Source organism: Melozone crissalis, unplaced genomic scaffold (assembly GCF_028551555.1).
Source record: "Melozone crissalis strain CALT ecotype California unplaced genomic scaffold, PUWL_Pcris_2 ptg000081l_1, whole genome shotgun sequence".
Taxonomy (NCBI): Eukaryota; Metazoa; Chordata; class Aves; order Passeriformes; family Passerellidae; genus Melozone; species Melozone crissalis.
The window spans coordinates 2246035-2270898 of record NW_026535858.1 but is presented as its reverse complement, the minus strand read 5'-3'; the positions used below and the strand labels follow the sequence as shown (position 1 = coordinate 2270898).

Sequence of the window (24864 nt, the reverse complement as noted above, 5' to 3'; positions counted from 1 at the left end):
TGATTCTCCTGGGAAGAGCTGGAGCGCTCAATGAAACCAATCCAGGGCAGATTTACCAAGATGTGTTACTGTTGTCCCCACAAGCACAGCAACAAAGAAATAAAAAGTGCCCTTATCAAGGTGATTTTGTCATTTTCTGATGTGTGACTGACACCTGGAATGGCCACTGCCCTTTCTGCATCCTCTGCAAGCACGTGAGGCACAGGCCCAGCCTGTGCCAGGAAAATCCGTGGTGTGCAGTTCAGCTCCCACACTCCCCTGGAATCCAGATTAACAGATGTAAAAGTCTGAAGTACCAGCAGGCTCCAAGTAATTCTAATGAGCCATAAAAAACAGCACTTCCATGTAAAATAGAAATGAAAATGAAAATATTAGGATACCTACATCCCCATTTGTTCCCTGTGTGTTTAAACACAGAGCTTTGCTTTCTCCTCAGGAAAGATGAATGAAAGTAAAAGCAGAGAGTTTTAGGTGTTTTTCTAATGGGAGAGGAATGAAAATGTTTGGTTAAAAATAAGTTATCACCATAGGACTTATTGAAGGGAAACACAACTTACTCCTCAGCAGAAGGGAATGACAGCACACAGTATTGGGCAGCTGCATTCCCAGAGCTGGGACTTACACTGGTCCAGTTCCAGATGGAAAAATCAAGCTTTTTACCACTTTAGTTCTCTTCAGTATTTCCTCTACAAAGCTAGAGCTTGGATTTGTCTGATTGCTTGAACCTGATCAAAACCTGATCCGGTTTTGCCTGTAGTACTCCATGTGATGTTTTCATGGAGAAAATTTCATATTCTCACATGACAAAAGAGAACAAGAAGGAGCTGATGAGGTAGCAAACAAAACACTCCCAAGGCTTCATTTGATACCATTCCAACTTGCACTTTGCATTCAGAAATGAACACAGTGGAAAAGACGAAAAGCAAAGCGAGTGGCAATGGCCCAGGCCCTGTAACTGCTCATTCACAGGGAGAGGCACTCAGGTAACTCACCTGAGCAGAAGGAACCCAGTGCCAGATCCAGCAGCTGCTCCAAGGAGGGCCAGGGATGGTTCCTGGCTGTCCCTGCTCCCTCTGCACAGCTGCCCCTACAGCCCATTCCTGCAGCACTGCCTGGAATGTGAACCACATCCTGAGGATGGCTCTTGAGGTCTGCACATTTCTTGCTGGGCTCCAAATCCCAGAGGGAGTCAGCACAGCTTTGGCAGAGTTGGGATTTCTCAGGGAGGGGAAAGAACTACCTCACGTGCAGGTGAAGCCTTTAAGGGTTCAGTTTTGCTGTCCTGCCCAGCTCCACTCTGAACCTCTGAGAGCCCTGGGTTCCTCCAGGGAAACCCTCCAAAAGGAAGCAATTCATTGATGTCCAGGTTCCTTTTAAAGATTTTAAGGAATCTTCACAAGTCACCACATCTATGATTAATTGGAAGATCAGCATTATTTAAAAAAACCCCAAACCTTTTGTTAATGACACAGGTGAGCCAACTCTGCACTGAGGAAATGAAAATGACTCCAAGCAGGTCATAAATACAAAATTTTATGTGGCATTTCAGTAAAAATACGCCTAAGTATAAATTTGCAACACTTTGATGCAACAGACAACCCTGTGTAACATTTGCAAGAAGAAAACCCACATAACACGTGCCACTCCCACAGGGGCAGTAGATACAGAGCATTCCAAGACACACATACAAGTTTCACACAGATCCCAAGGACAGGAGGTTTGGAATGCTGGATGGATTTCCAGCCTCTTGAAAAAGGAACCTGCCAGATTTTTTGCATGAGGTGCTGTTAAGCATTCCCATTCCAGTGGCATGCAGCCCAATTGATATTTAAATTGCTTCTCAACAATTTTAAATTAATTTTGACACACAGCTCTAGTTCACAAGCCTTAAGGCCCTGTCCTTCATCAGAACATTTTGAACAGTGCCAGCAGCAGCTTCTCCAAGGCCCTTTTGTCTATACTGAGGTTGCAAGAACAATTTCCATTTCTTCATGATTAATCCTCACAGAGCAGAGATAACAGTACACCCAGATTGCACAAAAGGTTGATCCTGACTTTTTGGAAACGCACCAAGTTGAAAACTATTGTCATGGTCTCATTAGCACTACTCACATGATTCAATTAAAATGTGTTTTAGTGGAAAAATACCTGATCCTGGAAGGTATGTTAACATGAGACTCCTACTGCACAGTTAATTGTTTTACTGTTAAACACAAATTTACCTTTACAGTGTTTGCTGCCTGCTGTTTCCAGATGAATTAGTCAAAGCTGACTATCTCCAGTATCACACTACAGTCATTTTCCTACAAATGTAAAGTTAAGTTGGAGACATCCATGGTTGCACAGTGTCACCTTTTCTAAGCAAAGCCTTAGCCACAGTCCAGTGATCTTTGTAATAAGATACACCAATGCACATCAAATAGGGTCAGCACTAATATTCCCTACTTTACTCATGAAAACAGGAAGAACATCCATGCTCTGTTTAAGAACCCTCAGAAGCCTGACCAAGCTCATTTCTAGATTCACCAGACAGATCTAAGCTGCTGTCACTGCTGCCTGCTTACTTAATCCCTGCTCATCAGTGATCTTACAGCTCAGTCTGCCATGATGGAAAACACTTCCTATCTTTGGTCTAATAACCCAAACCCAACTGTGATGTGCCAGGACAGAGGCAACATAAGCAGAGAATTCAGACACACCACAAAGGGGCTTCTGATCTCTCAGACCACGTGCCTTTGAGGACAAAGTGCCATTTGTGGGTTTGTTTGCGAAATCCAGAGGGAAACCCAGCTCTTGAGAACACCTCTTCGTCTTCCAAGTGCACAGTTCTTTTCTTCACGCTGTAGTGGCCACAAAGTTCTCCTGGTTTCTGCAGACAGAAGCGCAGCTTTTAACAGGCTGCTGTGTGCCTCACCTACTGCTGGGTCAGCTTTACACCTCTCACTGACATGGGACAAGAGCCAAACGCCACAAGCTCCTCTCAACATAGTGCAAGGTGTAGATATTATCAAGTCTGTGTTTACACCTACGTAAAGCACATTTACAGGTGTCCACTACATGGAAATCAAACTCCAGACTGGGAATACTCCTTAAGAAATTTCAAATTCAGGATATGCAGTGTCATTTTCTTCTTTGAGCAGTTCTACCAGAGAAATGCAGAGTTTCTACCATATGGTTTGAAAACATATGGGACAGGACATAGATGGGAAAGTTGCCCTTCTTAGCAATTATGTTCTTTGTAAGCATTAAAAAACATCAACAACAAAACAGCTTTCAACACAAATTGCCCCTATTAATCTCAGTCTCAAAGGAAATCAGCATTTTGCATTTGCAGCTTCTAATAAGAGATGATCTCATCTCTGACTGCTCTTCATTCTTGAAGAACAAGATGAAATTCATGCATGTTAGCAAGTTTTATGCAACATATATATATTTTTTAAAATAATATCAAGATTAGGACACATCTTACGCTCATGGTCATACATCAAAGCAGGAACATACAGAATCTCATGGAGGGTACTCCTCACTAAAAAAGGCTTACACATTAACCCAAAGGAGTGATACACTGATATGTTTAATGACACAAGTCTAACCACACCTAATGCTGTCTACCTGACAAGCCAATTTCACTTTACACAGTCCAACACACGCACATTTTTCTGATAGAAGCAGCAAAACCCAAAGCTCCTCATCCCTGTCCACCTGTGCCCCCTCTATTTCCCCAATGTGATGATTCCAAAAGTAGAAAAGTGATCAAAGGTAAAACCCTAAGTGCCCCTCCAGATAGCATCACTACAGCAGCCTGAGCTCTGCCAAAAGCACTCCAAGCTGGAAATGGCAGGGCTGCACTGCACATGACAAACTTGTACTGGCATGATAAAGACAACTCACTGATTCCAAAGTGAGCATTTCCTGCTCCTATCCTCCTGATGGGAATAAATTACCAAAAGAAAAAAAAAAGTAGTTGTGCTTTGGCAAAATTTCTCCCCCCCCCACCAAAATAATTTCCTCTAAACCTTCTAAAAGTTCCAACACATTTTAAACATTTAGCTGCCACTCTTTCTGCCTGAGGTTTTTAATTACTCCAGCTCCTTGGGTCAAACAACTCAAGCTGCACAGCCGCTGGATCACCAAAAACTGACACATCTGGGGGTGAGCTGCAGGATCAACTTCCAAAACAAATGCAAATAGAAAGGTGCTTCAGCTGAAAGTGATAAAAACAAACCCATGGTACACAACATTTCTGATAGAAGACCAGTAAAGTGCCTCCTTTCACTAGTGAATTGTCTCTGTGCTTCTGTGGCATTTGGGAACAATCAACACTCAGACAGAAAAGTCACAATCCTGCCAAGCTACCGTGGAGTTAAAAGTCCTGATCTTGCCCAGGTCAGTCCTTAGAGGGACACACACGCACAATGATCATTTCAGAGCTGGTGAACTGAGGCTGACACCCCCTTCTTCTCTGAGGACATGGAACAGATAAGACATTGATTCTGATTGTCATGGCTAAGGTCACACAACACACAGCAAATGTGCTTATCAAAGAAAGTAAGCAGGTACTAAGCTTAAAAAAAAGAGGAGCCTGCTGGCAGAGCAGAGCTTTGCGTAAACACCAACGACAAATCAAGTGTAAGCTCCAGCTTCAGACCCGGAGGGGTCTGACACTTCTTTGGTCCAGGTGTACAAGAGACACCACGGGGGAAGCTATAGTTCCTTCTCAGCACCCTGACTCTTCCGCTGCCTCACTGTGCTTTCAGTCTCTGCTTCAGCTGCAGGCTGCTCGCTCAAGTCTTCTGTCTCTTCTCCCCCTGATTCTTTTCCAAGTGCTAAATCCTCCTCTGACTCGTCAGCACTGGAGTTTGCATCTTCTCCATCTGAGAGGTCGTTGACATCAGCAGCCTCATCGGCAGAGAGCCGCGCGGCCTCGTCGGGCTGCTCCAGCGCCGCGTTCTCCGCGTTCTCCTTGCTGACGGCTTCCTCTAAACAAAGCAGAGACTGCAGTTAGACTGACCCACAGCAAAGCCTTCTGAGCTGCAGGGACACGCTCTGAAACACTGATGGACTTTATTATAAGGGATCACAATTATTATTCCAACTGGGACTGGAAACAGACGATCCTTAAAGTCCCTTCTGACCTGAACCGTCCTGTGGTTCTGTGACTGAAAACTTTTCCTTATTTCTCAGTTATTTCCTGAAATCTTCAGTAGATTTCTCCTCACTTCCATTACTTTTCCTTGCATGTCAGGCACAGATGGACTTGGATTTTATTCCACTGCATTACAAACCAAAGACAAACCAGTTTTACTTGGCTCCTGGGTTACTGGTTCACAGCTAAGATCTGAACAGTGTGTTGCCCTTCCTCCTACAAATTTACACCTGAAACTACAGCTCCTCAGCCTCTCAGAAGAGTTCTTACCAGGTGTTTCAGCCAAGTGTTTTGACTTGGCTGGGCAGAGGCAGTCTGAAATCAAAACCAGGACCTGTGCAAAGGAAAAAGGCATTTATTAGCAATAATAAAAACGGCATTTATTAGCAATTGCACAAGTCCCTGCACTCATTCCTTTTAGATAGATATGCACAATCAAATTTACAAAATTGTGTTATCTTGCTTAGAGATAAGAGCTAAATAAAAACACAGAAAAAAGTGCATTCTCAGTGTGTACTAACCAGCATTCCCTGCCTTCTACTACCCATTTTCTGCCTCCTACTTTCCTAAATTTATTCAGTACTGACACTGCTTACAGCTGAAGAACAGCTCAGAACACAGTTGAGAATTTTTACTTTCTGAAAATTCATGAAAAAAATCTTGAAGATTTCCTGTATTTTGGGATGTTATTCCATTCCTGTCTCTGGCTCTCCAGTACAGGTGTGTGTTCCAGCTTTTGTGCTCATTATTTGGCCAGCCCAGTGCAGAACTCAAAATGCAAGGAAGACATTTGTGCCTCACTGTCACATGCTAAGAATAGTGCACAGAAAGAGACAGCTGACACCATGTGAAAGAAATATATTTCAATCATTGAAAAGCTTTTTGGAAAGAGCTGAGGGATGAACTGCACATTTTTTCAGCTTTTTCAGTTGGGGTATTTTTAGTGAAGGAGTAAGGAGAGTTTCTTTTAAAACATGATATTCACTTGCTCCTAGTTATACTAACTTGCTTTGCTCTTATCTGGTGAAAATCTACCATCTAGAAAAATGAAAGCTGTTGAAATTGAATAATCAAAAACATTTGCTTGTATACAAGAATTCTGCATGCACATTGAGTATAAAACATGGTTTTGCCTAAATTCAGATTTCAACTGCTTTGAAATCACTTCCCAGAACTACTTGGAAATATACTGACAAAATTTTTCTTTATTTCACTAATATTTGGGCCAAAGGGCAGGGATCCACATAAAAGAAACAACTTTTACACATCCTACAAGGAACAGTGACCTAGCAGCAGGCTGAACCAGTTACCAGCAGAACTGTGTGAACTGTCCTTGCAGTTGCAGAATGTGCTTGTGGAACAGGCAACTAACCTGAAAAAAACTAAACCCCCAAATCTCCAAAGCCTTAAAAAAATATTTTCATCCTTTGATTTTGAGTAACAGCGTGGCAGAACCCTTACAGTGCTGACCCAAGCTGCAGTCCTGACCAACTCTGACCACACTTGCCACTCTTAAGTAGAAAAGTCTTAAATACAAAAGGGCCAATACAGGAATCAGTCCTTTAGTGGATGGACTGAACAAATGTAAACTGAAGCATTTAATACAAATTTGATAAAGTTTCATAAGAAGGTGACCTGATTTGTATTGAGGGCTCTGTCCAAATGCTTCTTGACCAGGGACAAGCCTGGGGCACTGACCACCTCTCTGGGGAGCCTTCTGCAGTGTTCCACCACCCTCTGCTTCTTCACGTCCAGTCTAAACCTCCCTGGCACAGCTTTAACCCACTCTCACACACTCTGGGTATCACAGGGAAGAGATATTAGTACTCAGTAATATGTTATTAAAGCAAGGTATATTTAAGTATATCTTATGAGCAAAGTTGGTTTCTTTTTTTCACAAGATAACGGAAAGAGTTCTAGTTAACTGAGGAAAAGAAAGGTAATGTTTTCTTACCAAACCTAAGAGCAGGCCAATCAGTAAGGTAGCTAGGATGAAGATGGCATAGGAAACCCAAACATGAACTCCAAGAGTGCCAGTGAGGTAGTTATGAATTTGCTGGAAATTAGAACAAGACAGTTAATAACTTCATACCTGAAACCACTTAGGATTTCTACAGCCAACACCATTACATGCATTGCTGTCTGATTAATAGCTTTCATTTACCAGTATTTATATTGAAGTCTTCCCCTTTGGACACCATTACATCTGGGGGGTTTTTACTGATTTGTTCACATGAAAAGGCTTTTTAAGCAGAGGGTGCACAATTCCTTCTCCCTGAGACACTCAGCATTACAGATGCCACACATAACCTTCACTGAAGAAGGATGGATGGGGAGCTCTGCAGGAGAGTACCACAACATCCTTCATCCTTATGTGGCATCTGTTCATTCACTAAAGTCAAACCATTCAGCTCTTCCTTAAGATTTTTAGCTCTTAAAATGAGCCACACAACCTAAGCATACACTAAATAAAGTATTTCCCTTCTAAATTTAAATATAATAACCCAAATACAGTATTAAGACTTCTTTCAAACTGTGACCTGTTCCTCAAACCTACAAATTTAACTGGCTGAGTCAAGCAGCACAGGGAGTCAGCAAGCTGGTGGGAGGTCAATTATGACATTAAATCTCCCTCAAAACAAACCACAAACAACATTTACAGCAGTTTAAACACAAAAATTCCAGAGTTGTCTTTTTAAATGTCAGAACATCTTTTGCTATTTGTTGAGGCCTAAGCAAAGACAGCAGAGCAGGAGGAGTGAGGAAATGTACACCTGAAATATTCATCTAAATGGAACATAAATTATAGGTTTCTTCCCAGGACAGTTAATCTTTCAGGAAGGAGACCATAGAGAAACAACACCACTTCAGAGCAACCATGGGAGAGAAATATCAGAAGGTTATAAAAAGTAAATATTATCCAGCGAGAGAATCAAAGATACACACTCAGAGCTCTGCTTCATTCTATGTTAGTTTGATGCTCAGTAAAAGTGATACAATCTTGTTCCAACTCTCAACTATGTTTCCTGTCTGAAGCACAGGTTACAATAGTAACATATCTTGCTGCAATCAAACACAGTGCCTCACTATCACTGACACTCCAAGGTTTTAAGAGGATGCTTCCTAACCAGAATCTGAAAATCCTCACTATTTGAATGCCATGGAAAAACTTGGATAGCTCCCAAATTAAAGCATCTTGAAATACTGTAGTGTGAAATATGCTTTAATATTTTAAAGCACACAGCATAGCTAAGCGTTTCTCCTTTACCTCTGATAATTACTCTATTATCCAAATTCATCATGTTCCTATACAAGTGGTGTTGCCAGTTTGAACCCCAGACCCAGAAATGATTACTGAAAAACCCCCTGGCCCTCCTTTCTCCTGCGCAACACATGATGCAGCTCCCATAAAAAGAAAATAAAAATATTCAGTCATAATGACTTTTAAACATACGACTATTCTAAGCGTAAAAAGGAGTATGGAAAACACCACACAGTTACTTACCCTGATCCATCCTGAGAAGTGAAACAGCCCTGCCATGCCATGCATCCTGAAAACAAGGAAATGGAAGGACAGGTTCACAGCAGCCCTGCAGCTCCTCTCCCCATCTTTAAATATCCTACAGCTCCTCTTCCTTCTCACATGAAAAATAAAGACCCTCTCTGGATCTCTGATGTGAATTTATACATAATGGCTTCAGCCAGAATGAACTGCAGGCCACTCACATCTTTGCTTCATCCTTTGTGCCATGCAAGCTTTCCACAATATTTCTAAGCAAATCACTCTTTCCACAAACAAGTTCTTACACATCCTGTAAGCACCACTGTTTGCTATTCCAAGAGGAGACAAAAGTCTCTCCTGTAGAGAAATAAACAAGAAACCCCTAAAGCTAAAGTAGCAGTAGCCAGAAGTCATGAAGCAGTAATTTACATAAACACACACTTGATTCCAGGACTCAGCAGATATTGGAAATGCCACTTTACATAATGATCAGTGCCCGTATTTTTTCTTTTAATCTCTTTTCAAATATGACATAAACAAGCCCCAGCAGACACAAACAAAAGCAAATGCAGAAAATAAGCTGCCTGTATAGGTGAGAAGCTGGGGATCAGCCTGTCAATACTGATGGCTTCTGCAAGTCCAAGGAATAAAGGCCTTTTGTCTCTAAATTGTCAATACAGGACTCTCAGTGAATACAGAGATATAAAACATTGTTCTTGTTAACAAAAACCAATGTTACATTATAGAAGACGGAGACTTCCATCCTGCCACAGGCTCCACAGCTTCCCATTTCCTCTCCAGGATGTAGCCTTGGAGATCCTCCAGGGTGCGGGAGCCGCGGTATCTGCGGAACACTCCATCGTTGGCGCTGCAAAACAAACCCATCAGCACACACAGCCCCAAATCCGGGACAAAAACCCACCCAAAACCCCACAGACACCACAGATCTCACTGGCTCGGAGTGAGGGTTTGGGAACTGCAATCCAGCATGGAAAAATCTGAGGTTTTAAACAGCACAGGGTTTTGCCATTTATAAACTGCTATTTTTCTTAAATGTTCACTGGTACTACAGCAAATACACAAAGCACATGAGGTTAACAACCTGACCATTTCTAAATACAAATCAGAATTAAAAGTGCACATATATATGTATTTGTGTATCTGCACAACCCATAATCCTCTGACTTAATGAAGGGTTCAATACTTTAAGGATGGCATCACCTTATTGGAGAAGAGATACAGCAAATGTCTTCTCTGCTCCATTTTTAATAGTATGGATAACAGGGAATCTTAAAAAAGTCACTTAAGCTAAAGGAAAGCCTCACATAAGGAATCCATCATGCAATCAAAGCCACAATAACCTGAGCCGAAATTGACAGTCACTATTCCTTCATTTTCCCCTACTTTTCAGTTATAGATTAAATCAAATGACAACAGCTGCAGTTTCCAGTATGACACACTTACTGGTAAATTGTAGGAAGTGTTGTGACAAAGAAACGACCACTCAAGCCTAGAAAGGAAAGAAAACACACAAACAGTTCAGTAACATTGAAATTTCTCAGCATTCTGACTTACCTATAAATAGCAACATGTCTGTATTTTACAGCAGGCTGCACAGCTTTCACCATTGTTTTGTAAATACAGGTTAACAGTTTGTCCTCAGATACTGCCAAAAACAGTAACAGATACTGAATATTGGTTATAAATGAAGGAAGAACGTTTAGCTTGAACAATGTTTGTTTACTGAGAGGTATTTTCTCATCAATGGATTTGTCTCCTCAGTATTTGCACACAGCTGAAGTTGTGCACCAGCCCAGCATTAGATGCACTCAGAGTCCATCAGAAAGGGCTGAATTCCAGTAGGCAGCAACTGCAATTCATCTCAAGTACCAGTGTAAAGAGTATGGTTATTTAACTTTGCCTTTTAGAAAAGTCTGAAAATCCTCTGGGAAATGAAGGCCTTATGCAGCCTTCAATAAAGCAAACAGCTCTAGGCAACAGAATTAGCCATGGAAAAATATTGTAGCAACAGGGTTTCTGCCTTTAGAGACAAAGATGAGCCATACTGAAATAAGGCAGGTATTTTTAAAAGTTCCACTGGTAATGTTTTCCTCAGTGTGAATTCCTCAGTGGAACACGCAAAAAAAGGGTTATGGCTTTTTTTGTTGTTTGGTATTTTGTCTGAAGACATGTAAAGCAAATGATCTTTAAAGTCCCAGAAAAGAAAGCTTCTTTACCTCATCTTTAGAGCTCTCTGCCTGTATTGCTACAAGAGCCAAGGTGATGAAAAACTTTCTGGAACACCTAAAAGTTGTGCCAGCACAGGGGGAGAGAAAGCAAACAAACCCACAAGTGTAGTAGCACAATTAATAAAGCAGACAGCACAGCTGCACAAGGAAAAGTGGGTGGAGAGACACAAAGAACATAATTAGCTTAACAACAGAGAAAGTCATGGGAACACTGACAGGCTTTTTCAAGTTCTTACAAATGCCACTCAGGCAAAGGAAATAAAACAGCTCAAACCTCTCATCTGTGGCCTATCCTGAACACCTCAGAAGCAAATCTGAAATCTATAAGTTATGAAATGCATCTAACCATCCCCAATATTTTTGGTGGAGGTTTGCTGGTTATCTAAGGCACCTCCCTAGATTGGTAAAACCAGATGTGAGTCAGCTACAAAATTTAAGAACACATTAAATCGTTTTGGTGCCTGTTGAATACAATCTTGAATTGGCTACAGTACAGTATCTGTGAATGAGAAAGTGACATCCACTATGAAATCAGCAGTTAATCAAAAATTTAAAAACCCTTTTATCTGAGGCATTTCACAGATATGCACACCTCCAAAAACGTACAAAGAATAGAGCTGTCATCCAACTACTTTCAACCAACAACTACTCAAAGAAGACACACAAGATCCAAGAAGTCTTGCTGTAATTGACAGGTGAATGTTGTGATCAGGAGCTTTAAAAAGGCACCACAAATATGCAGAATTTAAGGGTCCAGAAGCATGTGCACTATGTGCCTGATCCACACTGAATGTTCCAATGCAGAAGATGAGGCAAGAGGAAGCACTTGAGGGCTGGAACATCGAGGACTGAAATGTGCTGTGAAGCCATTAAGACTCTGGTGGATTCATTCTTCAGGCATCTCCTGCAATTAAGCCCCATGAATGGCCACTTTCTCCTTTGCTTTGGGAAGTGCAATTTTATGTAACTCTGCACTCATCTCACGGTTTTCCCCTAATTTAACACATTTTGACTACTTTCAATTCAATGAAGGGGTTACATAACTGAGACTAATTAAAGTACCATTGTGCAATCAAGAAAGGAGACAGAGCACTTGAACACAACTGAAAGGCTGATGCAAAGCCCACAGTAAAAATACCTCAGTAACTTTGGAGAGCTCCATAGAAACTCATATCTTCCAAATTACATCAGCACCAAAGGTCAAACACGTAATAAATGTTTGTTTTCCAGTTTGAGCATTCCTTACTTCTAGAAGTGCCTGCAGCTCCCAGGGCTGAGCTGGATGTTGGAGGTGTATTACATGAGCTTTGCTACAAATTCATCATTTTGGTCAGTCCTTGGACTCGGGAAAAACCATGCTTAGGGGTCAGGACTCTCAGCAACATTAGAAATCCAAGTATTAGGTTACATCTATTTAAACAAGGCAATATTAAAACTCATCTGTTTATAACACTATATAATGATTAGTATAGGCAGCTTTTTGATACCAGACTTTTTTCTCTACTTGTGAACTTCTAGCAAGACATAAACCTACACAGGGTCTAGAAATGCTGGCATTTTCTTGTCAATTCAGATTGCTGATTCTGAGACAATACTTTTGACACAGAAAATCTGTTCAGCATGTATTCAACTAATAAACACATTTTTCACACACTTTATAAAGCAAAAACAAAGAAGAATCAGTGAAGTCTGGCTTTTTTTTTCTAATAACATCTCATCTACCAGTCTTTTGATACTGCTGATAAAATCCTTTATCCCCTTAAAGCCCAAGCAAGCATGAAGCATTCTCAGGAGATGCAGAGGTTTATACAATATTAATATTGCTTGTACAAAGACACGCTCAAAACTTTGAAGGGAGTCACCAAAGGAATAAATTCGATTGCACTCGTGCTTCTGTGAACAGTTAGGGAAATGTTTTTATAAACATATTTGCATATGTGCATCACCAACAGGAAACAGCAATAACATGTGTAATACAAAGCACTGCCACAATTAAAGCAGTGGCAAAACAGTTAGAAACTTTTAATTAAAACAGGATTGCTCTACCACACCCTGAAATTCTCCTAACAGGAGGGTACAGAGCTGGAATCTTCTGCAGACAGGTTGGAGGAACGAGACAGGCAACAGCTTCCAGTGCAGAAGATTAAAATAGAGAATAAGCCTCTTGTAAGTCAGTATTAAGCCAAATCACCCCCCAGTTCTTTAATCCTTCAAACTGAGTTTATCAACTTCAGCTCAGAAATACGAACTGTATGGAGAAACAGTGTGGAGAAGATGATTTTGACTTGGAAGCCTAAACAAACAGCAAATGGTGGTTGTGCTGGATAATTCAGTTACTGAAGACAGTGTTTGCTGCAGTACCTGGCTCCTGAGTGACATCCACCTTGCCCACGGCAATGCCGAGCCGCTCGCTCTCCTTGGCAAAGCTCTCCCAGGTGGGCTCCAGCTGCCGGCAGGCCGGGCACCACGGGGCGTAACTGGGGGGAAGGCAGGAAACATTTTATATTCTTCCATTACACACATGCTCATTGATCTATCATACAATGTACAAACACATCAATCACAAAGGGAAAGCCTACAGTTTTTCTTAATCAAGTCTACTGAGTAAGACAATCAAAGTTTTTTTATCAATCCCTATGTTCCTCCCCATGTTATTAGAACAAAACAAATCACAGATTTGAGAAATTCATATCCAAGCTCCTCACCACTTGTGATTTATTCTATTTACATAGGAAATAAAATACATTTTCATGGCAGCTATCTGAATTATTGAAGCCAGGCTGTCCTTTGAAGCAGCATCCTTCATCACAACAATTTGTATTGATTTCCCACACCTCAAAACTCCTGAAATTACATTTGCCTTAGCCCACTACTCATACATCACAACACGCCCTTTTTGAGATCAGCCATGAGACTTGAAAAGAGCACACATAAAATTCCTGCTGCTCATACTTATCATCTTGTTTTACCCAGGATTCATTTCAGAAAAATAGGAGTGCTCTTTTCAAGAGTGCATTTTCTACACTCTCAATCAGAAGAATTAAACCAATTTTGTACCTATTGCTAACATCAATCTGGAAACAGAGCAGCTAATATAAAGCATAACATCAGATAAAATTCATTATAAAAATCCCTTTTTCCACCTTTCTGTATTTTATCCTAACTTGGTTGGCCAAGCCTGCAGGGAACCAGGACTAGGAGGTACAGGCTGAGCTGGGGCCATTGTGCATGCACAGACTCAGCCTTTTAGCAATGAGGAGAGACCTTCATGGGCTTTAATGCGACTTACCAGGGCAGGGATGCAGGTTTCTGGCAGCAAAAGCAGTGAGTTTGGGGATACTCTCCTGATCACAGGGCTCCTCAGATGCCACCACGCTCCCCATCCATTGCAAAGCACAGAACCACATTCCCTCCTGGGCAGAGTCCAAGATCCTGAGCACAAAACCATCCCTGGGAGCCTTCCCAAGGCTCTCCACTCCTCTGCTTTCTCTGCCACCCCTGCTGTGTGACCTGGGGACTGGCAATCCCTGTTCTCTGGCTCTCAGGAATGCTTACTTCCCTACTGGCTGCAGACAGAGATATCCCTGCCACCCCCAGATGTTTCATATCAATCAAGCTTCATGTAAAACAGGTCATTTCTCACAGAAGAGGTGGAATCAGATGTACTCTGAGTGCCTTCTGGTAGTTTTTAAACTGCTGTATTTAAAAAAGGGAATCTTGGCAGTTGAAAAGACACAAATTAAAAATGCTTGTTTTATTTAACTGTACTAGAAATTTATGAGTCTAACTGTGAAAGCCTATATCTTGTCTTTTTAAGTCAACATCACTCTGTGTGAAAGCATCTGCAAAAAGGACACAAATCTTATCCTGCCAAGAGACAGCCCCTCAGTATCTCCCCAAAGGATACTGGAAACAAGTCTCACACACAGTGATGTTCTCCATTGTGCTGCTGGCCCAGAGAGAGCTTTTAATAACAGTCTGGCAGGTACTCTGTACTCCTGTAGTCTACAAAGAGGATTATTTCATTATACAGGCTTGACTGATAAGAACCTGCAAACATCCATCAGATAATGCAGCTGCTGTTGAGCTAAAATAAAAGAGAAGCTTCACTGTTTTCTAAATCCAGCTTCTCTAGATGTCTCAGATTCACACCATGAGATTTTCAAAACAAATACATCCTTTAGCCTGTTTAATCTGATTTTGGAATAGAAATTTTGACCCCATCAAAATTTACATTTACATTTGACATGCATGAGCATTTCTCCTGAATGAAGTGGAATATTCAATACACAACTAACTCTTATATGATTGAAAGTATTTCCTTTAGTTCAAAGCAGCATGAAAATCTACCCATGCCACAGTTCAGCAGTGACAGGATGTAACAGTGAATTTCACAAAAAGCTGTGGTTGGTGGCTGTCTAATTTTTAGTATCAATACTGGACATGGGATGGCAATAGTTCCAAATAATGCTGCAAGATGCAGCCACTCCAGCTGAACAGATAATCAGGACTAAAATATTTGCTTTACATTCCTGAAATTACACGTGCAGTTCCTGCCAGCAGGAAACAGCCTGTCCCCACACGCTCCAGAGACAACTTGTAACAGACATCAGATTTCTGCCAGAGTTACCACTGCTGTTCACCTCCACACCCTCACCTTCCTCAAGCTTTCATGCCTGCATTTGTTGTGCAGCATCAAGGAATTCATGCCTGCCCCCTGGATATAACAAATAAATTACATTACCAAAGCTTTGTGTCTCTTGCTCAGTCGTAAAATACTGAAAGAGTCAGTGTAAGGGGAGGTAAGTTACAGAATAGTAAAATACCTCACACACTTAGGACATCTCAGCAAAAGTTGGAAAAAACTTTCTGCACCCTGAAGGACAGAGGGAAATGCTTTCAACAGGGTTTTTAGAACTGTGACAGATTTGTATTTCTAAAGAAATTACAGCACAACTGTCATTCTTAAATTCATAGAAAACAATATCATCTGCAGGAGCAGGGAAACAGACCCTTGTGTCTGCTGTGGAACCAGTCTTTGTTGCTTTCCAAGGCACAAAATGCAAGAGCAGGTCCCTGGCAAAGGCAGAAGTACCCAAATTTCTTCTGCCAAACACCAGGCAGGGCAGGAAGCAATGAGCACTTTGTCACCACCACCAAATTTCAGGCTGTCACCCCCAATCCCCCTCCCTATCAACCTGCAGGGCACAGGGTGCAGTGCAAAAGGTGTGACAAGAAAACAGGCTGCTCCAAGCCAAAAATCAAAATCTTCTGGAATTTGAATCAAGATTTGGGCACTCTGTTAAGGAAAGGAAGCTTTCAGTAGCCTGTTCCACATTAAAAGGCAATTTGCTGATCTCCATCACAGCTAGAAGTTACACACTGCCAAACTACTCACTGCAAGCAGGTACTGCACATTCCCCACACACACCTCATTCCTGATGCTTCCAGAGCTCTTCCACAGCAGTTTTACAGCTGGAATGCTCTCAAACATGGCCAGCCCTCCATAAAAAAGGCACACATCTATCACTGCAACAACAATTAAAATCACTATTTCCAAGAATCCAGGCATTTTCTCCTGCTCCTACTCTATTAAATACCTAAAGCTTTTGCAGAGGGCATATAAAAAGCAATTGAAAGGCAAAGTTTGAAGCTCTCAGGCTTTGCTTTTGACTTCTATTTATCTCTGATCTAAAGCACAAAGGAACGACCTTTGGCTTTCGAATACCAACAGCTTCACTGAGGCAGCACAACAAACCCCAGCCAAGTGAAAACCAGTTTGAGCAAAGGTGCCACTCTGCCTATCAGCCCCAGTGCATCAGCAAACACACAGACTTTGTTAAGATGTACTGATATTTTCCAGCTCTGAGCCGCCTCTCTCTCTGCTTGCACCTGCCTGGCCACTGAATTCACCATTCCACCCTTTCCAAGTACATTTAACTGACTCCCTTTATCTGCCTTCTCACTACCATTACCAACAATAGCAGATGCAACTCTGAGTACCAATCGACACTTTGGCAATTTCAGCAAGCTGCACAAATCCAGGAAAAAGGAAAAACAGCTCATGGATACAGCATGAGAGGATTTGCTGAACAGCAAACAGCAAACCTTCCTTAAACCAAGCTGCTTGATGGAGTTCATATTGGGAGTGCTATTTTAATAAGAGCAAAAATGTGGGGACAATACCCAATGGAATGGTAAAAGCAGCAGCAGAATTAAACTCTTATTTGTATTTAAATAGTTTTGCTTTATTGCTACAGATCTCATAAGCATACAACATGAAAACAAGAAAAGACAATTCTAAATACAGCTGGGTCTTGGGGCAGGATGGGCAGCTCTGTAATGCCAACAAAAGCAAAGCTCCAGATCAACTGAGTTTTTAATGGCTTTCCAAGTGAGCAGGTGGCAGGCAAAGATACAGAAGCTGGTCCCTGTCATTTACCCCTGTGGATCTGTATCACAACACAAGCCCTGGAAGCTGTCAAGGAGCTTCCTACCGAGCGCCAAACCAGACAAAGCTTTTTTTAAAGAAGGAGAAATTATTTTTAAAATAGAAAGCAAATCAATAACGAAAAATTATGTGAATTACTCTAGAGCTTCAGCAGATTAAGTTCCATCATTCTACATGTTTCTATGTCCCCTTCTGCACCTGTTTTGTTTCTGCTACAAAGTACATTTCAGCATCACATTGCTGCAGGTTTTGTTCAGCCAAAGCCCTGCACAACACTCAGCTGTGGGTTATTAAATGTTTGGTCACTTCCTCTGGACTCAGCCAGCAGAGCTGCAGAGGCTTCAAAACCAAAACAGTGTTGATAACTTGATTTTCATTCCCCCTGCTTTTTGGCTTTTATTGGGTTTTGGGTTACTGGGTATTTAAGAATAAGACAAAGAAAAGCCTGGACACTAACAAGACACCCTTAAGTGACAGAAAATTCTCAACCTTGTTGAATTCTTAACTGACAGCACTTGTTAAATATTTAGCACAGCATTTGGGATTTGATTTACACACAGTACTTCAAGGCAACCGATTAAACCATCCACGTACCAAAACATGCAATTTCATTTTTAGCACACTCCCTTGAAGCTACAGACCAAAGGTGCTGGTGGAGGCTCAACCCTTGCAAGCAGCTGGCCACGGAGACAGCAGGGCAATGTTCCATAGTAAGCGACAATGAAAAAATAAAAGTAGTCTTGCACTGTAAGAATAATAACCCTTAGAAACATGACTATTAACTGGTCTCCTGACTTTCACCTGGCTAGAACTGAAATGGACAATGAAGACATTGTTTTTCAGGTGCACACTGCAATGAGTCTGTGCTGAAACAGAGGGGAACCAAAACATTTAATACCCGAAGTGGGAACAAGCACATGAAGTACTGCAGATGCACCAAGAGCATAAACAGTTTCTTTTGTAACCAGAGGCACAAAGACAAAGAGTTCATTGATAGGTTGGGCTTCTTGTTTGCTTGTTTTAATTTACGTCAAAAAGAAGAGGGTGTTAAATTAAGATAAATCAAGTTTGGAAATGCAAAATGCACTTTTAAGTAAGCAGACCAGAAATTAGTTTTCTGTGCTCCAGACAGACACAAGATTAAAGACAAAAAGAAAACTCATCATATTAATGAATCATTATCTCACAGCTACAGAAAGAGGGAAACTTTTAAACACAGCTTATTGCAGCATCACACGCACAGCACTCCAGCCCAGACCTGTGTGCTGTGATAGCAACAGCATCCAAAAACTGGTGCAACGTCTGCAGATCCAGAACCTTCTCCAAAACATTTTTATCAATAAAATGCAGCAGCACTTCCAGGGCCTGCAGTTTTTCCAGCTATGAATAACGAAATATTTGCAAAAAGCCAGTCAAGTACACACACCTCAGCTAGGGGGAGTGAAGGAAGAAAAATCCCATTTCTGCTACAGATGCCACACACAAGTAATTTCAAACTTTAATTTCTCTATTTATGCACCTGAGAACAACAAAAAAGTGGAATTACACAGTGATTTTCCACTTTCCCAAATAGAAAAACTGACATTAAACAGCAGCTGTACCTGTTCCTACTACAGCAGGAGGCTTCAAAAGAGTAGCAGATGAAAATAATATTTTTTATGAAGATGCAATAGTAACACTTCCATTAAAAAAAAGCACTGCTCGAAAAACAAAAGTGTTCTAAATAAATAGGAGGTTCTCCAAACAAATGAGGCTGTAATGGACATTACTGCAGTGCTGCCAGCCAGCCTGAGACAGCACAGAAGGAATGCATGGGCTGACACTCAGGACTCCTGTTTGGATCACTTGCTCTAAACCAGATAAAAACCAGCAGAAGTCAAAATCCATCAGAAAGCAAACTGCTGCAAGAATTGGGTTAGGCTGTGCTTGCTCTCCTCCCCACCTGGGCTGAGAATTCCCACCTGGAGTTTCTGCCACGAGCCCAATAAGGAACAATTAGGCAAGAGGGACACAGCTGCTGCCCATGGAAAAACTCAGTGGCTGTAACATGCTGCCTCCCCCAGCTTCACTCCCAAACTAAAACAGAATTTTCTCCCTTCTCTTAAGGGTATTTTAACGGTGAGGAGCAGGGATGGGGAGGAAACTCGGAGCAGATTTCATCCAGAAAGGGCATTAGGGGAAAAATCCCAGACTGGATTCTGCCCAGGAAACATTCAAAAAAAAAAATCAGTCCAAGAGCTCCAACTCCCACTAAATTCACACCAGCAGCACTGAGTCTGCGCCCTCATTAAAGACAAAGGTTCCTCCTCAGGAGAAAAGCAGAAAGCACCAGCAATGAACCACAGGAAATAGCAGGGAGACCCAGGGATCTTTCACACATCAAACACCGAATAACATTAATTAGAGGCTGATTCAAGCAGTGCAGCAACGTGTACCATGCCCAGCTAACACTAAAGCTCTGCCACCATTGCTGGTCAGCAACCTCTCACTCCAAACCAAAAACCAACTTTTCAATTGCAGTAAAGGCTTCCAAAGGACTCTAATTGTTTGTTACCCCAACCACTTCCGATTTCAGTCAGTTCCTCTCTTTTCTTCTGAGGGACGCACCACTAGTTATTTAAATATTTTCGTTTAGAAATAAAAACTTGGAGTGGCCATAAATGACCTTCCTCCTGGAAACTCACCAACCTGTGTACAAACCGGTAACTTTCATACAATCGCTTCCACGTTGGACTAAGTGAAAAAAACTCCAATTTAAAACATTTATTTTTCCCTCCAGCTTTCAGATCCCAATAAATGAAGAGAGACACAAAACCCATTCTAAATGCTCAACCACAACAGCTGGCATGCCTGGGTCGCTATCAGGTGTTTCAGGATCGTTACCACCTATTCACGTGGTATTCCTGATTAACCTATTCACCACCTGTTCCTGATTAACACCAGGGTGGAGCAGGATCCTGAGCACTAAAGCCTAGGTGATAGTCCATCCTGCTAAGAAGAGACTGGAGATAAACTCAAGGGCAAGCCAAAACTTTAAGTAGCTAGTTAAGTACTTAGGAGTTAGCACGAGTTCAGATGTTCAAACTGCTTTAAACTCAAGCACTTGCACGGAGTAGCACAAGTGCCACAATAAAATCCTATTTTATAGCTGCACGGCCCACAGGTACCACGTGGCTGTACTGCCTACTTAAACTACTTTTTTACTCACTGCTGTCTTAAAAAGAAACCCTCAAGCTCCATTTCCCCCCTTCTAAACACAAGCAGGTGAGCGAGGCCGCACCAAAAATAAAGTCACGTGCATTTCAAACACTGTGTCATGTCCCAAGCAAAGCCACTGCTCCAGTGCAGTCAGAATTAATGAAATGTGATGCATCTCCCTTGAATGAGAGCCCCGAGCTCAAGGCGAGGCTGGGATATTATGTAATCCTGCTCTGTAAGCCCACTCCTGCTACATGTTCCCTACGGAATCCAGCCCTCTCGGAGCTCGCACAGAACCCAGCGCCAGCCCCTGGTGGGAGCAGGGCAAGGGGCAGTGCTGGACACTGATCCCAGAGTGACCCTTTAACCTGGGACACTCAGACGGGAACCTGAGGGACAGCTGCTTCACAGGATCATGGAATGGTTGGGGATGGAAGGGATTTTGGCACCCATCCAGTGCCAACCCCGTGCCACGGGCAGGGACACCTTTCTCTGGCCCAGGGTGCTCCAAGCCCCATTCAACGCGGCTCGAACATTTCCAGGGACCCAGGGGCATCCACAGCTTCTCCGGGCAACCTGTGCCAGGCCTCACCATACCCACAGTAAAGAATTTCTTCCCCAATATCCAACTTAACCCAAGTAACCATCAGTTTAAAGGCACTCCCCCTTGGTCTGTCATGGCACGCTCTTATAAAACAGGCTTTCCCCATCTTCCCTGTAAATTCCCTTCAGGTACTGGAAGGCCCCAGTTCGGCTACCCAAAGCCTTCTCTTTTCCAGGGTGAACAACCCCAATTCTCTCAACCTTTCCTCAAAGGAGAGACGCTGCATTCCTCTGATCAACTCTGTGGCCTGTTCTGGGCTCGCTCCGACACCTCCATATCCCTCATTACCGTCTGTCTGGAGTGACCCGTTTAACCTTGAGGACTGTGCCCACACAGCCGGGAACCGGCGGGTTGTGCCCGGCCATCCCCGCAGACCGGGCTGTGCCCGCCGACTGAGGGCAGGCACCGGGCACCGCCCGCTGCTCCCTCTGGCCGTGCCCGGGAAGCTGCCGGCGTGGGGAAGCTGCACAGCCCCTCCGCAGGGCAGGAAGGCCGGCCCGGCCCCCTTGTCCCCACAGCGGGGCTGCAGGTACCGGCCATGCCCGCAGGGAACCCCCCTCGCCCCCCCGGCCACGCTGCCTCCGAGGCGGGCGGGAAAGCGGCCGCTACTCACAACTCCAACATCCACTGGCCCTGCAACACCAGGCTCCAGTTGGAGCCGCACAGCACTCGCACGCTGCTCCGCGGCTCGCCGGGGCTGTAGAAGGACGAAGAAAAGGCGGCGGCGGGACCCAGCAGCGCCACGAGCAGCAGAGCGCGGAGCAGCCGCCGCCCCTGGCGCCAGCGGCCCGGCGCCATCTTGGGCCCGTCCGCCCGCCCTCAGGAAGTCGGGGCAGGAGCGGCCCCGCGGGGGCGGTGCCTGCGCGGGCAGGGGCGGCTCCTCCGGCCCGCCCCGCCCCTCACGGCCGGGCACAGGCCCTGGTCCCCGTGCCCGCCCCTCACGGCTGGAGCGGCCGGGCACCGGCTCCGAGCGGTCCCTGTGCCCATCCCTTACAGCCAGAGCGGCCGGGCACTGACCCCGAGCGGTCCTCAGCCTGGAGTGGTGCTCCAGCGGGCCTCTGGGCACCTGCTCCGGCCGCAGCTCGCGGCGTTCTCGACCAGGTTTGCGGAGCTTTCTGTCCCCGGTGCCGTGTGGTGGGAGCTGGTTGAGCAGCGGTGATGGCTCCAGTTTGTGCTGTGAGGCACCGACGCTGCGGGATCGCCCTAAAGCGAATGCTCCCCGTTCCGAGGGGCTATGGCCCTTTCCCCCCCTTTTCTACTGCTAATAAGAATCCCAGAGCAGTTCGGGATTCTGTCCAAGCCCCTGCCAAGGCGGGGTCACCCGGAGCAGGTGACACAGGAGCACCTCTTGTCATTACATTGCAAGGGTTCCATATTCCCATAGAGTTTTTTACCTCCCTGATGTTTCTCACAGACCGCCCCTCTAGGCATTGACTCATCCTCACAGCAGCCAACTAAGTCCAGTTCCCACCAACCCACTCTTTTATAACACTCTTCTATTAGCTACAGCTGTGGCCTGTTAACATCAGGCCTGCTCCTAATCCTTAACAATTGGCTCAGCTGTAACTCTTTAGGGGGTAAGATTACTTTCTATACCAACTTTATTTACTTAGATTACTTTCTATACTATCTTTATTTACTTATGTTCTATCCCCCTACACCTCCAGGTGAGTTTGGAATCTCTTCAGACAGGAATGCTCCATGGCTTCCCTAGGCTGCCTTTCTGGTGCTTTGTCAACCTGAACGTAAACAATGTCTTCTTCATGTTGAGGTGAAACTCCTTGACTGGGGCTGTGTTTTCCTTGACTCCAGTCAGCCCCATCCTTCTGGCTTACCCAGGTCCCTCTGACCAGCAGCCCTGCCCTTGAGTGGGATGACTACACTCTTAGTTAATGGAAATTAAGAAAATCAAATTCTTTAGTTAGCTTGGTAAACTAACCAGGAAAAAAAAACTAGAAGGGATCACTGTACAGGTCTAGACTGCCTTCTTGTCTGTTGTGAAAATCTTTGTTTGGCTGGAGATTATCTTGGCATAGAAGTAACTTGTGCTGAACAACTTAATAACAGTTACTCAACACAGTGCTGGTAAGTCCTGTTGGTAAAACACTCACACTTTATTTCCCTCAGCAGAGGAAATAGTAGCATTTATCACCTGTGAATTTTGTTGCACTTTACCAGTTTATTTTATGAGGCTCCTTTACATCATTTCTGTATTTCCCCACAGGATTCTGGGTTTGATCAAACCTTTCCTTAAAGCCCAAGTGCTGGTCTGGCCTTTATTGTCACTGAAGCAGACTCAGGTTAATATTTGGTGACAGAAGCAGAAGATGGCCCTAGCACCACTCTCACTATGCAGAAATGGAACCATGACAGAATGTTTTTCTCTTTTTTTATTTATCAGGAGTAATGAGGCCTCTCCCAATGACTCAGTGCCTCTGTCCTCACCAGGTATTCCAACAGTACCTGCCCTGACCAAAGAAGAGTGTTGCTGACAGCTTCCCAGCACTGCAGAGATCTCTTCATTTTCTGAGCCATCTTGCCACTGCAGTTAATGCCAGCTGAGGATTAAATAAGTAAAAGCCTCTCAGAACACGATTCTTGTAATATTTTCAATGCGGTGCACTAACTCAGAGTCTCTATATTACAGTTCTTCTAATCCTTTCATGATTTGTAAAAGAAAAAAAAAAAACACACACTTTCTCTAATTTATCATTGCCCTTCCTAAATGGATAGTGTAAAATTGGATGGTTTAGCAATGTTTAGACCTGGAATATGTAGTGAAAAGAAAAAAAAATACAGCAGTAGTATTCATTTGAGAAGACACACACTTGGCTGATGTTCCTTTGTGAGAAGGTAATAAAGAAGTTACTTTTACTTTTTTTCCCCTTTTCTACTGCTAATAAGAACTTGGGAAACTTGAGGGAAACGTTCTCATCTTTCTATAGATTCTCTAGGGAGAGAAGAAAAAGTGATTGGCCAAAGCAGAGAGAGGGTTGAGATCTGGTGGAGCCAAATTAGGAGAATTTAAGTGACAAAGAACTGATGGTGCAGAAGGGAAGGCTGAGGAACATTTTATTTAGTGGTGATACAGGGTGGTGAACAATTATAGCTGTGTCATTAAAGAACATGCAAATGAAGGGGCTGAGAAGGAACAACATGTAAAACGATGGCTCCAAATAAATGGGAGTGTTCCTGTGAATTCCAAAGAACGAGGAAAGAAAAACTTACTTTGTAACTAATTTATCAGTAATTTCTAGCCACATCCAGCACAGAGGAGGTTTGCATTTCAGCCAAACGCTGATCAGGAAGGAGGCAGAGCTGGTTTCGTTCCTGAGAGAGAGCAGAGTGTTCCTAAGTCAGGGGAGATGTCATGGAGCTGCTAATCCCCGAGAAGTAGGTCAGGCTGGCCAGGATGGAGATGGCACACCTCATTGAGCCTGATTAGGAACATCCATTAGGAAATGGATGAAAAGAGAAAGCAAGGAGGGCCGGTCAGAGAAAACAAGGGTCTGGGCCAGACCTTCCCTTGCTTCTGTGGTGACTTCAATTACTCTGTTCCTTACACAATTTACCCTCCCTTAGTTTCAGTGGGTTTCTGTTAACCTGCCCTGCTCCAGCCCTTACAGTGCGTGTGTGCTGCTCCGTGGGCTCTGCACATGGAGAGCCACAGTTTCCAGCTTCCAAACCCTCACTGCTGCTGCAGAACAGCTGCAG

General features: G+C 43.4%; 1 protein-coding gene across 1 annotated transcript; it reads right to left on the bottom strand.

Moving 5' to 3' along the window:
* Positions 1-3974: 3974 nt before the first annotated feature.
* TMX4 (thioredoxin related transmembrane protein 4) lies at positions 3975-21956 on the bottom strand. The gene is made up of 8 exons (XM_054290468.1): positions 21764-21956; positions 13259-13374; positions 10113-10158; positions 9388-9516; positions 8652-8697; positions 7101-7202; positions 5417-5480; positions 3975-4979 (listed from the first exon to the last, which is right to left on the bottom strand). The coding sequence occupies exons 1-8, from the start codon at positions 21946-21948 to the stop codon at positions 4705-4707; spliced, it is 963 nt and encodes a 320-aa protein (XP_054146443.1). The 5' UTR covers positions 21949-21956; the 3' UTR covers positions 3975-4704.
* Between the last annotated feature and the right edge of the window lie 2908 nt (positions 21957-24864).

What these genes read in the sequence shown, in the direction of transcription:
- TMX4 (XM_054290468.1), bottom strand. Translation starts at nt 21,948, where the DNA reads ATGGCGCCGGGCCGCTGGCGCCAGGGGCGGCGGCTGCTCCGCGCTCTG. An exon ending in GGCCAGTGGATGTTGGAGTT is followed by an intron (nt 13,375 to 21,763) that starts GTGAGTAGCGGC and finishes CCTTCCCCCCAG; the next exon opens with TTACGCCCCGTGGTGCCCGG. An exon ending in AAGTCTCCGTCTTCTATAAT is followed by an intron (nt 8,698 to 9,387) that starts GTAACATTGGTT and finishes CCTTGTTTTCAG; the next exon opens with GATGCATGGCATGGCAGGGC.